At 44.5% G+C, this 14,337-nt stretch overlaps 1 protein-coding gene across 2 annotated transcripts in view; it reads right to left on the bottom strand.

The window, feature by feature from the left end:
* MYO1E (myosin IE) overlaps positions 1–14,337 on the bottom strand; it is a 200,838-nt gene that overhangs the window by 43,771 nt on the left and 142,730 nt on the right. For both annotated transcript variants that reach the window (XR_013959252.1, XM_080645678.1), the window contains exons 17-18: positions 10,531–10,637; positions 2,845–2,943 (exon numbers count right to left, since the gene is read on the bottom strand). Coding sequence is in view for 1 of the 2 variants with exons in the window: in XM_080645678.1 (XP_080501804.1) it covers positions 2,845–2,943; positions 10,531–10,637 (206 nt within the window). In the remaining variant the exon portion in view is untranslated. The remainder of the gene's footprint in view (positions 1–2,844; positions 2,944–10,530; positions 10,638–14,337) is intronic.

Genomic DNA, 14,337 nt, shown 5'->3' with positions numbered 1-14,337 from the left:
GAAAATAACTCTATACACAAAGCCTTTTCTCTCAGCCACGGAGAGAGAGACGGTATGAGATGGTTCACAGAAGATCACTTGTTGAGACAGTCACTGGCAGACTCTGTTATGACCAGAATCCCAGACTCACACATCTAATGGAAAACTGCATTGTCTCTGCCCATTGACATATATGGCCTTCTTTTTTGAGTGGGAGACTAAGAATGTACTTTTAAAATATATATATATTTTATTGATTTTTTTATGGAGAGGAAGGGAGAGGGATAGAGAGTTAGAAACATCGATGAGAGAGAAACATCGATGAGAGAGAAACATCGATCAGTTGCCTCCTGCACACTCCCTACTGGGTATGTGCCCGCAACCAAGGTACATGCCCTTGACCGGAATTGAACCTGGGACCTTTGAGTCCGCAGGCTGATGCTCTATCCACTGAGCCAAACCGGTTAGGGCAAGAATGTACTTTTTATTGAAAAATAAATTTCCTTCCAAATTTTATTATCCTCCTAGTCTTCTCAAATCACATGAAGTATGACATCAAAAAAGCCTGCTTTTCACAAGTCAGGGCTGTCCATTTGTCTCTTCTAATGGAAAAGCCCACAGCAGAAGAGCTAAGAAGGGAGGCACCTAGGATAGGATCATCGCAATGTCTACTCTGTGTGAGGTGCAGAGGAACGTGCCAGGCAGGGATTCACAAAGCTAGCACGGCACCTGAGAGAGGTCGGGATCTTATAACCGAGGAGGTCATGTCACAGCTCGCTTCAGGAGCTGCTGCAAACAGTAACACGGCCTGCTCAGGGCCTCCAGGCTTTCCTGTGAGGACAGCGTGGATTTCCTGCTCGTCCCAGTGCTGTGAGCTCACAGCATAGCTTATGGAAGCAGGTTCGCTGGCTTGTTTGTTTGTTTTTAAGTATTATGTAAGAAAGGAGGTCTTTCAGAATTGATTTCTCAAAAAAAAAAAAAAATCAAGGTTAGATGCTTAAAATATTTGATCATTTTGCAACAGTAATGCCAATCAGAGAGAATTTGCAAGGATCGAAGTACAGGAAAAATATTGGGGAATAAAATTATAAATTTTTTGGAATTATTGTGGCAGGCTTTTCTGAATTAGGGAAAGATGGAGGAAACACTTTTCATTCACTATTTTCTGCATTGAATTGTTTCCTCTTAATTGGAAAAGTATTTTGTAAAAATGCAGTTTTGCAAAAATGTAAATGATTATATAAGCTATGGTTCTTAACTGGCTTTGCCCCACCCCCACCCCCCACCTTGGGACATTAGGTAATTGTCTGAATATATTTTTGGTTGTCACAACTCGAGGAAAGGGGTACGGGGGCGGGGGGGGAGGGGGGAGTGGCGGGCCACTACTGGCATCTAGTGGGTAGAGGCCAAGGAGGTTGCTAAACATCCTACAATGCACAGGATGGCCCTCACAATGAAGACTCCTCCAGCCCAAATGTCCATAGCTGAGGTTGAGAAACTTCGGCCAAAGCTAGTGTTACCGATCTGGTTAAAAAGTCTTTCATAATCAACATCTCAGCTGTTTGCCAGCAAAGGGATGCTGCTATAACAGTGCAAGAGCTCTACAAATTTATTTTCTCAGCTTCCTACATACTCCCTTTCATTCAGCTCTGCTTACACAATAGGTGGAGTGGCCCCTTTAATTTATAGAGACGTGAGGGTGAATTTATTCCTAGTCTAATCCACCACCAAAATTATAAAAAAACTTGAGTGTGAGAGGACAGAGTCAATGAGGCTTTATTGCAGTGGTTCTCACCCTTTCTAATGCCGCGACCTTTAATACAGTTCCTCAGGTTGTGGTGACCCCCAACCATAAAATCATTTCATTGCTACTTCGTAACTGTAATTTTGCTACTGTGAATGAATCGTAATGTAAATATCTGTGTTTTCCGATGGTTTTAGGCAACCCTGCTAGCGACCCACAGGTTGAGAGCCGCTGCTGTAGAGCCTAAGACCATCGGAAAACACAGATATTTACATTACGATTCATAACAGTAGCAAAATTACAGTTACGAAGTAGCAATGAAAATAATTTTATGGTCGGGGGTCACCATAACATGAGGAACTGTATTAAAGGGCTGCGGCATTAGAAAGGGTGAGAACCACTGCTTTATTGTATGAAATGATCTGCCTTTTAGGTAAGTCTCTCCTGGCCTTCCACACCAATGACCTGTACAGATGACTGGTAGGGCAGCCATCCCAACCTCACAGCCCAGGAAACAGCAGCCCCGAAGGAAAATTACTTTGCTAGATGTGCTGGATTTCAAAGACAACTAAGCTCTACTTCAGCCTGATACCCTTTGTTACATGAAGTTTGAATTAAAAAATGTCTTTCACCCAGCCAGTGTTGCTCAGTGGTTGAGCATCGACCTATGAACCAGGAGGTCACATTCCCGTTCAGGGCACATGCCCGGGATTCGGGTGGATTCTCCCTCATCACTGATGTTTCTATCTCTCTCTCCCTCTCCCTTCTTCTCTGAAATTAAAAAATATATGTATTTTAAAAACAAAACAGAAAACCCACATTACGCTAACTGAAAGACGCCAGACACAAAGGACACAGGTTGTATGACTCTATTTATATGCAATGCCCAGAATAGACAAATCTACAGGGACAGAAAGCAGTGTCTCCTAATTGGGGGTGGACGACTAGGGAAGTGGGACTTCTTTTTGGGGTGATGAAAATGTTCTAAAGTTAATTGTGGTGACGAAGGCACAACTCTGTATAGTAAAAGCCAGTGAACTGTATACTTTTGGTGGGTGAATTGCACGATATGTGAATTATATCTCAATAAACCTATTTAAAACAAAGTCGCAGTTCATTACCTTTGCAGGAATTTTTTGAAGATGCGCCGATAGGCATAACCAGCTCTTCTCACTCGAATGTTTTCTTTCAGACCCAGGTATTCTACTTGGTGCTTTACCCTGTAAAGGAGACAATAGAGGCAGGGCATCACTGAATAATTCTTTCACCCGCTCTCCTACCCACCAGCCCCACAACCCCCATGTCTAAGATGCAGGGAAACATATTAAAAAGACTACAGCTTACAGTGTTCAAGTCTGAGCTGACCCTCAGGCTATACTATATTAATTTCAAAATATTTTGTTATGAAATACAGCAATTACAGAGGAGACATTACATATCTATTTTAAAAGATAGTAAGACAAAAAGCCATATACCTATCACCCAGATTGTGAACAAAAATATCTGTTTTTCAAAAGACTAAAGTAAAGAACTTGAATTAAATGACACTAGAGCTGTCTTTGTTATCAACCTTAAGTTTGATAGTGACTCTACAGGTAATGAGATTACCCTTCTAGGTTTTTAAAATATGAGTCAAGATAGGGCATATAAAACTATTAATTTTAAATGTCTAAGTGAAAAATGTTCTAAAAAGTATGTAAATTATACTTTCAGTGCAGTTTTGTAATAGTCAAGCGCTGGCAGTGTATTTTGGGAAACGGGTGCAGGGTAGGACTAGATGGATGCTCTGACACAGGGGTCCTCATACCAGAGAGAGGCCCCGTGCCCGTCTCTGCACCTGGAGTCTGCTTCCGTGGGCCTGGTGTGTCTGGGTGGTGCTCGAGCATGGGAATTGTGACCCCCTCCCACCCCAAACAGCAAAGTGTCCTAGAAGCCGAGGGACAGATCCTGGACACTAGCTTCTTCTTCTTCTTCTTCTTTTTTTAAAATATATTTTATTGATTTTTTACAGAGAGGAAGGGAGAGGGATAGAGAGTTAGAAACATCAATGAGAGAGACACCGATTTAGCTGCCTTCTGCACACCTCCTACTGGGGATGTGCCCGCAACCAAAGTACATGCCCTTGACCGGAATCCAACCTGGGACCTTTCAGTCCACAGGCCGATGCTCTATCCACTGTGCCAAACCAGTTAGGGCCTGGACATTAGCTTCTGATGGTCCCCTCTGGGGAGATAAATAGGGCCTTTGCTGAATAGTGTGCAGAATGGTTTAATACAGACACTTGGAAATGTGAAAACGAGAACTAAAAAGTAAATTTCCTCTTTCTTTTGAGATGAATGACAGAATTGTGCTGTGGCATGGAGGCAACTCCCCATTCGCCCCATTTAGTACATTTGGGGACCACTGTACTGAGGTGAAGGCAACGGGCCCCTCACGATCTGCTGTGCAGGAAGGGCGGCGAGCAGCATGCTCCTTGCGACTTCACATCGGTCCCTTACAGCTGTCTCCCCAGCAAGGCTCTCATGAAACCCACCATTTCCAACAAAGCCTCACACCCACTATGTGCCACTATGCCCCATGCTATGCAAGGTGCTAGCGATGGTGCCTGCTGGAGACCTCACAGATGACACAGTGGTCAAGAGCCAGGCACACCCCTGCCGCTGTGCAAGTCCTCCGTGCCTCAGTTTCCACTTCTGTAAGATGGGAATAGTGATGTTGGTTCTTGCTTCCTACTGGGTACATTCCATGAGCACTTAGCTCCTGGCATGAGCCATAAAAGCTGTTATTATTTTAATGTAGTCACAGCTACCACACATAAACCAGGACAGGAGAATCGAGGAAGAAATGAAGTTTTCATAGTGAGTGGATTCTCAGAAGTGGTGACATGTGCCGGGGCCTGGAAGGCTGAGCTGAATTTATCAGGCAGAGGAGGGAAAGGCAGTGAAAACAAAGACACAAAGATGTCAAGACCTGGGTCCTGGAGTGGGGAGAGAGGGGGTGGGAGAATTAAGCTGGAAGAGGGTGGAGCCTTGGTTGCCCTGGGAAGGATGAGGCCACACAGTGAGGGATGTTTCAAATGTTTCTTGTCTTACTTAAACCAGCATCCAGAAATGTCAGCCCCTTCAAGATAATTAACTTTACTAAATCCCTTCATATAAAGAATTAATATCCACACTTGATTGGTGACACATATCTGCTTAAGTAAAGGGGAAGGAATCTGACTCAGGAAAGTAATTTTCCTTTTTCCCATGCTCCGAATCTGAAAGTCACCACTGGCCTTTCCTATTCCGAGTAAAACACACAAGAGGCTGCCGGTTAGAGACAGTTGCTCATTTTAAGTACCTTTCATAATTATTGGTGTCATGCCCAGTTGGTCTGGCTCAGTGGTTGGGTGTTGACCCATGCGCGCAGGCTGGTTCGATTCCCAGTCAGGGCATATGCCCAGGTTTGCAGGCTCGATCCCCAGTAGGGGGCGTGCAGGGGGCAGCCAATCCATGTTTCTCTCTCTCCCTCTCCCATCCTCTCTCTGAAATCAATAAAAACATATTAAAAAAAATATACTGGCATCACCCCAAGCTTCTGAGGCAGGGAATGCATTGCCCATTGATTCAAGTAGAAACATGGATCACTGCATGTTAAACTTCGTTTACTTCCATCATCAGGAAATTTCTCAGAGACATTTTCTTTAACAGGACAAGCAGTTTAGCAAATTTTGTAATGTTTAAAATGTCATCATGTTAAAACCTTGTTTCCTTCATTTTAACTTCCATCACCAGGAAATTTCTCATAGAAATTTTCTCCAACAACACAATCAGTTTAGGAAATTTTGTAATGCTTAAGATTTCATGTAATCAAAGCATCCGACTTCATTTTTGCATATCCTTGGACGCTGTCGCCTCCCCAGTAAACACCAGCCCGGCTGCCAATGCCTGCTTGTCCCTGCGTTGTGCCACTCCTCCCTCAGGGAGGTAGGGCAGTCCACTTCCTGAATGTCTTTGGCCTTTAACACAAGTAGGTCAAGGCCTGAGAACCCTGCTCGGGCAGCAATTCAGAATCCAGGGCAGGCAACTTTGCAAGAGCCAAACAAAAACACATTTTCAACAGGAGAAGAAAAATAAACCACACCCCATAAACTTGTGGACTGAGTAATCCTGTGCACCAAGGGCTTCAGCTGACCGTGTCTCTCCGCCAGTGAAGCACACTGCCCTTTCCTGGACCCCCGCACGCCCCACTCACGGATGAAGTGGAACCATCCGTCACACGCTAAACCTGAACCGGGATGGGGGGACCCCAGGAGCAGCCCTAGTGAACATGTAAATCAGCACCTGACCAACAAATACTTCCGAGTCCTTAAAACCAGTTTGCATGAATGTATGTCATGAAATTCTTTGTGGCAAGTTGAATAAGGGGTGTGATTTAAAAAAACCCAGCATGAGGAAGTTCTATGAGGATTTACTGAGTAAATATACCACTGTCTTAACTTCTCCATTTTCTGATATTCCAATGAATCAGTTTGGATTTCACAAGACAGTAGCATCAGGGTTGGGGAACCTCCAACCAGTAGCTATTGCAAAATCTATATTAGAGGGACTTTCAGCAGAGGATCTTAAAGCTCTATGACTTTTATGTGTGGGGTAAGGGGTGGTGTGCTGGGAGGTATTGCATTTACAGGGAGAGCAAGATTATGATTATGTTTGTTTAAAATTATGTTTGGCCCTAACCGGTTTGGCTCAGTGGATAGAGCGTCGGCCTGCAGACTCAAGGGTCCCAGGTTCGATTCTGGCCAAGGGCACGTACTGTGGTTGCAGGCACATACCCAGTAGGGAGTGTGCAGGAGGCAGCTGATCGATGTTTCTCTCTCATCGATGTTTCTAACTCTCTATCCCTCTCCCTTCCTCTCTGTAAAAAATCAATAAAATATATTTAAAAAAAAATAAAATTATGTTTGTTGGGAAGGGCTGGAGAAGGGAAGCCGGATGAAATCTGAAGTGGGAGGGGGGGATGGGTGGACTAAAGCACCCATTAGTCTTACCTCTAGACTCGAATAATTTACTCCTGAGGTTGCCTATGACACTACACTTCTACCGTGTGTACATGTGCATAAATGTGGTATGTATGTGGGTGAACATGACGGGGAGCATAGGAGTGACACAGGGACAGGCAGAGGCAGGTGGACAGACCCGGGGAACAGACCTGGGAATGTTCACCTGTCAGACTAAAGGAGATCCCATTCTGATCGACCCTTAGTTTAAAGAGGAAGAAACTGAGGACTGAGATTAAGTGTCTCACTAAGGCGGCAGGCCAGCACCAGGGCACAGTTCTTTGAAATCCCAATCCGGTCCTTGGCTCTCGACCAGCTGTCCTCAAAGTATAATGCCTGGCCCATCATCACCAGCATCACCTGGGAGCTTCTTAAAAATGCACATTCTTGGACTCCATAAAGGAAGCCAGTCAGGAGTCTCCCAGAGCTGAGCAGGGCTGTTGAGGACAGGACACTGTGGGCATCACTCATTCACAGGGTCACCAGGAGTCAGAGCCCACTCAATGGCATGTAAAGTACACAAAGGATTAGGTATTATCTGTCTGCCATGGGCTAGAAAGGATCTTGCTGGCAGGGTGGGAAATGGACATACACCGACTCTCAGAGGAAGTAATTAGCAGCTGTGACTTTTTAAAAAAAAAAAAAATCTTTATTGTTCGGATTATTACAATTGTTCCTCTTTTTCCCCCCATAGTTCCCCTCCACCCGCTTCCCTCCCCACCCTCTGACCTTACCTCCCCCGCACTGTCCTCATCCATAGGTGTACGCTTTTTGTCCAGTCTCTTCCCGCACCCGCCTGTCCCCCCGAGAATTGTCAGTCCACTCCCTTTCTATGCCCCTCATTCTATTATATTCACCAGTTTATTCTGTTCATCAGATTTTTTATTCACTTGATTTTTAGATTCACTTGTTGATAGACATGTATTTGTTGTTCATAATTTTTATCTGTACCTTTTTCTTCTTCTTCCTCCTCTTAAAGAATACCTTTCAGCATTTTGTATAATACTGGTTTGGTGATGATGAACTCCTTTAGCTTTTTCTTATCTGTGAAGCTCTTTATCTGCCCTTCAATTCTGAATGATAGCTTTGCTGGGTAGAGTAGTCTTGGTTGTAGGTTCTTGCTATTCATCACTTTGAATATTTCTTGCCACTCCCATCTGGCCTGCATAGTTTCTGTTGAGAAATCAGCTGACAATCATATGGGTGCTCCCTTGTAGGTAACTAACTGTTTTTCTCTTGCTGCTTTTAATAGTCTCTCTTTGTCTTTTGCTCTTGGCATTTTAATTATGAAGTGTCTTGGTGTGGTCCTCTTTGGATTCCTTTTGTTTGGGGTTCTGTGCACTTCCTGGACTTGTAAGTCTATTTCTTTCACCAGGTGGGGGAAGTTTTCTGTTATTATTTCTTCAAATAGGTTTTCAATATCTTGCTCTCTCTCTTCTTCTGGCACCCCCATAATTCTGATGTTGGTACACTTGAAGTTGTCCCAGAGACTCCTTACACTATCTTCATATTTTTGGATTCTTTTTTCTTTTTGCTTTTCCGGTTGTTTTTTTTTTTTGCTTATTTGTATTTCAAAACTTTGACTTGATTCTTGAGATCCTCTAGTCTGCTGTTGGATCTCTGTATAATATTTTTTATTTCAGTCAGTGTATGCTTAATTTCTAGTTGGTCCTTTTTCATATCCTTGAGGGTCTCACTAAATTTATCGGCCTTTTCTAGGAAATTCTTGAAAAACCTTATAACCATGGTTTTGAACTCTATAGCCAGTCATTTGCTTTCCTCCATTTTTTTCATTTGTTATCTGTTTCTTTGTCTCCGCATTTTCGCTGCTTCCCTGAGTTGGCAGAGTGGCTTTGTGTGCTAGGTGTCCTCTAGGGCACAGTGGCTCAGCCTCCCCAGTAACCTGAGGTGGGCACTCTTGGTGCACCCCTTTGTGGACTGTGTGTATAGCCTTGTTGTAGTTAAGTCTTGATTGTTGTTGGTATCACTGGGAGGAATTGACCTCCAGACCAATTGGCTGTGAGGATCAGCTGTGTCTACGCTTGGAGAACTTCTGTGCTGGAGACAGCCTTATGAGACAAGACTTTCAAAATTGCAAAAGCCTCTGTGCACAGCTTGGATGGGGCGGAGTCTCAGGGCGGAGCAGACAGCCTTGGCTTCCCTTCAGGCCTGCCCTATGAGGCCCCTGGGTCTCAGTGTCCCTCGGTAATCGCTGCAAGCACCTCTGAGAAAGCTGCCCTCAAGTTTCACCCACTGCCAGACAGTCCAGTTTCTCCCTGAATAAGTCTGGGTTCCCAGAAATTCGCCTGGGACTGGAGTTCAGCGCAGTCGGGAGCTTCCTTCTCCCTCCCGCTTTAGAAAGCCAGCCACGCACTCAGCTGTCCGTGCACTGAGCATTCAGTCCTCTCTGCGCACGTGCCTCCGGACCTCTGCCTTCCACAGCTCCCAAGTCTCAGTGTGTTTTCTCTTTTCCTGACAGTCCAGATTCCCCCCGAATGAGTCTGGTTTCCCAGAGTCTCGCCCAGGACTGGAGTTCAGTGCAGTCAGGAGCTTCCATCTCCTTCCCACTTTAGAAAGCCAGCCGCGCACTCAGCTGCCCGTGCATTTAGCCGCCCATCCTCTCCGCGCATGCGTCTCCATACCTCAGCCTTTTGCAGCTCCTCTGAGTCTCAATGTGCTTTCCTCTTTCCTTCTAGTTGTAGAATTTCCACTCAGCCAGCTTTCCTGTGGTTCTGGATGGTGTTTGTTTTGTCTTTTAGTTGTAGTTTTGATATTGTTGTGCGAGGCAGCAGTTTAGGTGTTTACCTATGCCGCCATCTTGGTTTTCTCCAGCAGCTGTGACTTTTAATCCTGGTCTTCCTGTTCACGTTTAACTTTAAGTCACTTGATACCTAAGAGTCTATCTACTTTTTTCCAAGAGAGTAAAGAAAAAAGGTATGTCCTAGTCCAGAGGACAATGGTGGGGTCCTCTGTAGTCCAAGCCACCCCCAAGGTCTCTCCCCAGTTCTGCCTCTCATGTTCCTATGAACATGGGGTCAGGCCTCTTGGGAATGTGTGCCTGGGTCCTCCAGCTGGATGCAAAAACTATTCTCTAGTTATTTTCCTACTCAACACCCTGATTCCACGCCCCCAAATGCCAGTTGTGGGCTGGTTAGTGAGTAGCTTTCTCAGAAGTCAGGCAGGACTGGGCTCACCGCATCCTTGTGCTCCACTCATCTCCTTCGGGCGTGCTCTCTCCCAGGGTTACTCTGCCCATCAACACAGTCGGGGGGAATGACAGGAGCTGGAGGGTATCCCCAGCATCCTCATGAGCAACAGTAAATGAGAGGTGGCTTTTTAACCAGCTGTTTGGACCTTCACTTTCAACCCCGAGCTAAGCATTCTAGGCCACATCCTGTGGGTGCCGATGAGGAGCTGAGTGTACTAGGAATGTCTACACAGAGCCTCAGACTAATTTTAAAACCATCCTGACTCTGCGGTATGAAGGGTGTTTTTTTTTTTTTTTTTTTTTCCATCTGCCCCCAGACTAGCCAAGATAAACATTATAAATGGCTAATTCTGAACCAAATGGCACTGCTAACATTTTAGGAAAAGGCAAGGAGGGGAAAATATATATATAGTATTTGTTCTGAAAAGTTAAAGACACAAGGGCATGAAACACATCTGATGGTAATTCAAACGGCTCTGCCTTTGGCGGAGGACAAGAGGGAATGTGCCGGGGCCCCGGAAGCTGGCTGGGCCCTCTGCGTCCACTGCCTTCACATACCTGCTTTCCTCCCAGTCCTTGGGCTTCTTGGTTTCGTTTGGTTTTATGCAACGAATGTAGTGAGGTGTACATTTCATCAGGGTGCTCACAAGGTCATTGGCTTGTTTCTAGAAAGGAAGAATAACATCAGTTAGAAACATGGGACTTTCTCTGAAGCAGACCAGCTTTCAAAGGAGACCCGTGAAACTGGAGCGTGGAAATATATAGCTAGAAATTAATCTTCATGACAATCTGTTCATTAGGCTTAACTCAGGTCCACCACATGTTCTTAAAGCTCTACTGACTTTTATGATGATTTTAACTCTCAAATGGGTTTGAAATTAGAATTTTGAAAGCAACTAGGCCTTTTTAGTACAGTCAATAAAACCAACCAAACAAACAAAAATCTTCACATACAATTTTAAAAATGAGAAACAAAGAAGCATGCCAGTTATTAACAAATTAAGTTAATTTTACAAGTATATTGTCTTCAATTTTTTGGGGGGAGGGGTGGAGAGGCAAGTTATTTGCAAGGATTAATCAACAAAACCCCCGGTATTTTCTTTTCTGGCAACACAACCAAGAAAGCATCACCTAGTAAGGTGATGGAAATTCATAGTGAACGGTGTGAGATCCACCAAATCCCGGAATTTAGAAACCTTTTATATGCCATTCCACTCCCTTCCTCCTCAGCATGTCCCTTTACAGCCCTGCAGCCTCCGAGCCCTTTCAGTCTGCGCGGTAACTTCCACCTTCACAAAGCTCAGAGAGTCAACATGAAGTCGGCTCTCACCGCCCACGCGTTGGGGTACCCAGTGGAACTGGGTTTAAGCAGAAAAAGCCACATAAAGCTGACATTGCTGATTTCAAGTCATAAGTATCATGGATGTAGTTTGAAGACATAGGAGCAGAGCCCACATCAGCATCCACACCACCGCCCGACACCACCACAGGCTGAGCTCACCCTGAGGGTCCCAGAACGGGGGCAGGCATGTAAATTCCCCCTCCAGGCAAATCAGTGTGAAGAGAGAAAAACCTTTGAAGGGAAGTAGAGAAAAGGGGTCTTCGAAGCCAGAAAACCATTAAAGTCAGAAGGGATGTGCCTGCAGTCGACAACCCTCTCTCAATTAGGGCTTTTCTGTTTTCATGGGTTCGGGAAGTCTGAAACCCCTGAGAAAAACCCTTGGGTGTATTCAAAGCAAGATGTTCGCTCCTGAATCAAGCTGTCTGTTTAGATGTGCGGAATACAGCATTCTGTGCAGTGCTGGGAGCCAAGGGCAAAGCTGCCGAGGTGACAGGACCAAAGTCAAGCCCTATGAGGAAAAGATGAACGGCCTCTGACCTTCTTTGTTGACATAGATAGTGCTTGAGAACAGAGCTGATGGTCTTTGCAACACATAAGGTGAAGCTGGGGAGGGACTGTTTATAACAAAGCCTTTTTTAAGTCCCCAAACTCTTCAATTTTGATTTTTTAAAAAAATTTTACTTAATTAAAATTTTTTAATTTCCAAAAATAGCTTGGCTGACTCTTTAGTCCTAAGCGTGTAATGGCCTCTCTTCTTTTCACCGTAGTGTAAGAAAACACAGGGACAAGTGGGTCTAAGTTTCTGTCATAGTTCTCTCTAGCTCAAAATAGCAACGGATAACAATACTGAATATGCATCATGGGCTAGACACACGGATTTTCTCATTCATGCCTCACCATTCTAAGAGGCAGCCTCTATTATTATTATTCCCATTTTTCAGATGAGAAAGCGGGGCCTTAAATAAAGTATTGCTCAAAATGACACAATTAGTAAGCAACAGAGTTGAGGCTTGAACCCAAGTCTGTGAGCTACCAAGTCTGATTCTTAACCACAATGCTACCCTGCCTTCCTGAGGAAGATATGGGGGAACTTAGTGTGATGTGAAAGGAATTAAGCCAGGATTAATTAGACAGAGCGTTTAGGCTGTGGGAGAATGCATTTTAGCAAACAGAAATACATCGTACTTTAACCATTAAAAATTATACTGAATCTAGCTGTGAGTCAACCTTAGATGCTCCCTGAAGTGGTTAAGGGGAAGCAGGAACTGGATTTACCCTGACTCCAGGCAAGAAGAGTCCATGAATCCATGAACTACCAAGGGCACTTGCCCAATAAAAACTCGAGTCAAAATCTGCAGACAGGACAGTGAGAAAAGGCTTAGGGCAAAAGCACCTTGAGTACCCTCAGCCACAGACGGTTAGCAAGCCTAGTTGGGGTCCTTGCTTTGAGATTTGCAAGCTACAGAACAAATCCCTAAATTTCTCTGGGCCTCAGTTTCCCCATCTATACACTAAGTAGGCTGCACTAGAAGACTTCTGATATCTTAAAGGAAAGGTTGGAATAGGTGGTAAAAGTCAACCAGTCCAATCACCACATGGTGCTTGCATTCGTCACATTGATGCCTTTAGAGGTCAAGTGTCAGATGCAGCTGCGGTCCAGTCCACTCTGCAGCTCTGAGCTCAAGTCCATTTCCCTATGGTATCAATCTTTGGCTCTCATTTCAAAGTTGGTCACTTCCAGCCATGATATAGAATTTAGTGAAGCCTCAGTGCCGTGTTATTAAATATAGAATACTCTTACTTATAAACAAGATAATGGGAGTGCTTACCAAACACATATTCTGTTAATTAAATCCGATAGATCAGTTTTAAATTTTAAAGAATTAGAATACAACAAAATGCCCAACACTGAAACTACCTTAAATTTTTCTTCCAAGGAACTCAGGATCCCTTTAAATGCTTACATTTCAGAGATATCATTAAGACAATAGTTAACAGCAGCAAAATATGGTGGATATTTAAGGTATAAGAAATAGAGCCACGGCTGTCTCAGAGGGGATATGGAAAACATGGAGAATGTGGAGGCAGAGCATCAGACAATCATAGGTCCCATAGTCCACCCAGGAGAGTACCACTGGGGGTGACAATATGCATAGTACTAGTAAGTTCCCCCCAGATAAGCTCACTGACTTCATGTTGACCACCCCAGACAATAGCAATCCTTGCAAGCCTTGATATCCTGAACATTGTGAGTGCAGCCAGAAGGTGGCAATTTTGAGCGTTCAACTAGACAAGAACATGAAGGAAAAGGAGTCAAGTCTTCCAAGAAGAAAAAAAAGCCCTTAACCCCACCCTCCTTTTTGTAGGAAATAAGCTCCACTGAGAATCCAGATCGCTTGAAAGTGAGTCACTGCAACCTTGATGATCCCGGCCCCTTGGATCTGAATGTGATAGTCTTGTGACTAGATTTTCCAGCTCAGAACGAATCCTTATCCTTGAAGTGAAGGCATGAGTCAGAGGCTTCACGAGACATTAATATCTGGGGCCTCTGGGGAATTGCATCTGCTCTCTGCCCTCAATGCTCTGCTCCAGGGAACTCAGTCCAGAGATTTCAATTTCTCCAGTTCTTTGAACAGGATTGTCCCTAATCCCAGAGGTCTGTACCCTTGACTGGAATCTTCCCATGGGCGATGGGTTCCTTTGTTTTAGGCAGTGCGCTAAATACCCTACATGGATTATTGAATTTAATGAACACAGTGCCCCATGAGATAAGTACTAAGATCTCCAATTTACAGATAAGGCAACAGAACTAATGTTCTTGCCGGTGTCCATGAGGCTGGGGTCAATCCCGGAGGACATTGTGAGGAGGACATGTAGGACTTGGACACACAAAGACACTGACGGGAAATGGACAGTCTAGGTAGGACCCAGCATATATATAGAAGTGCCCATAAAATTAAGCAGAGAAGAATAAGCATGGCCTATAACGAGGGGGCCGACAGAGCAGAATGTAATAGGAAAGA

The sequence above is a fragment of the Plecotus auritus genome (assembly GCF_963455305.1).
Source record: "Plecotus auritus genome assembly, chromosome: 1".
NCBI classification, from domain to species: domain Eukaryota; kingdom Metazoa; phylum Chordata; class Mammalia; order Chiroptera; family Vespertilionidae; genus Plecotus; species Plecotus auritus.
Note: the sequence above shows the minus strand (reverse complement) of the source record. Positions and strands in the feature narration are given on the sequence as shown.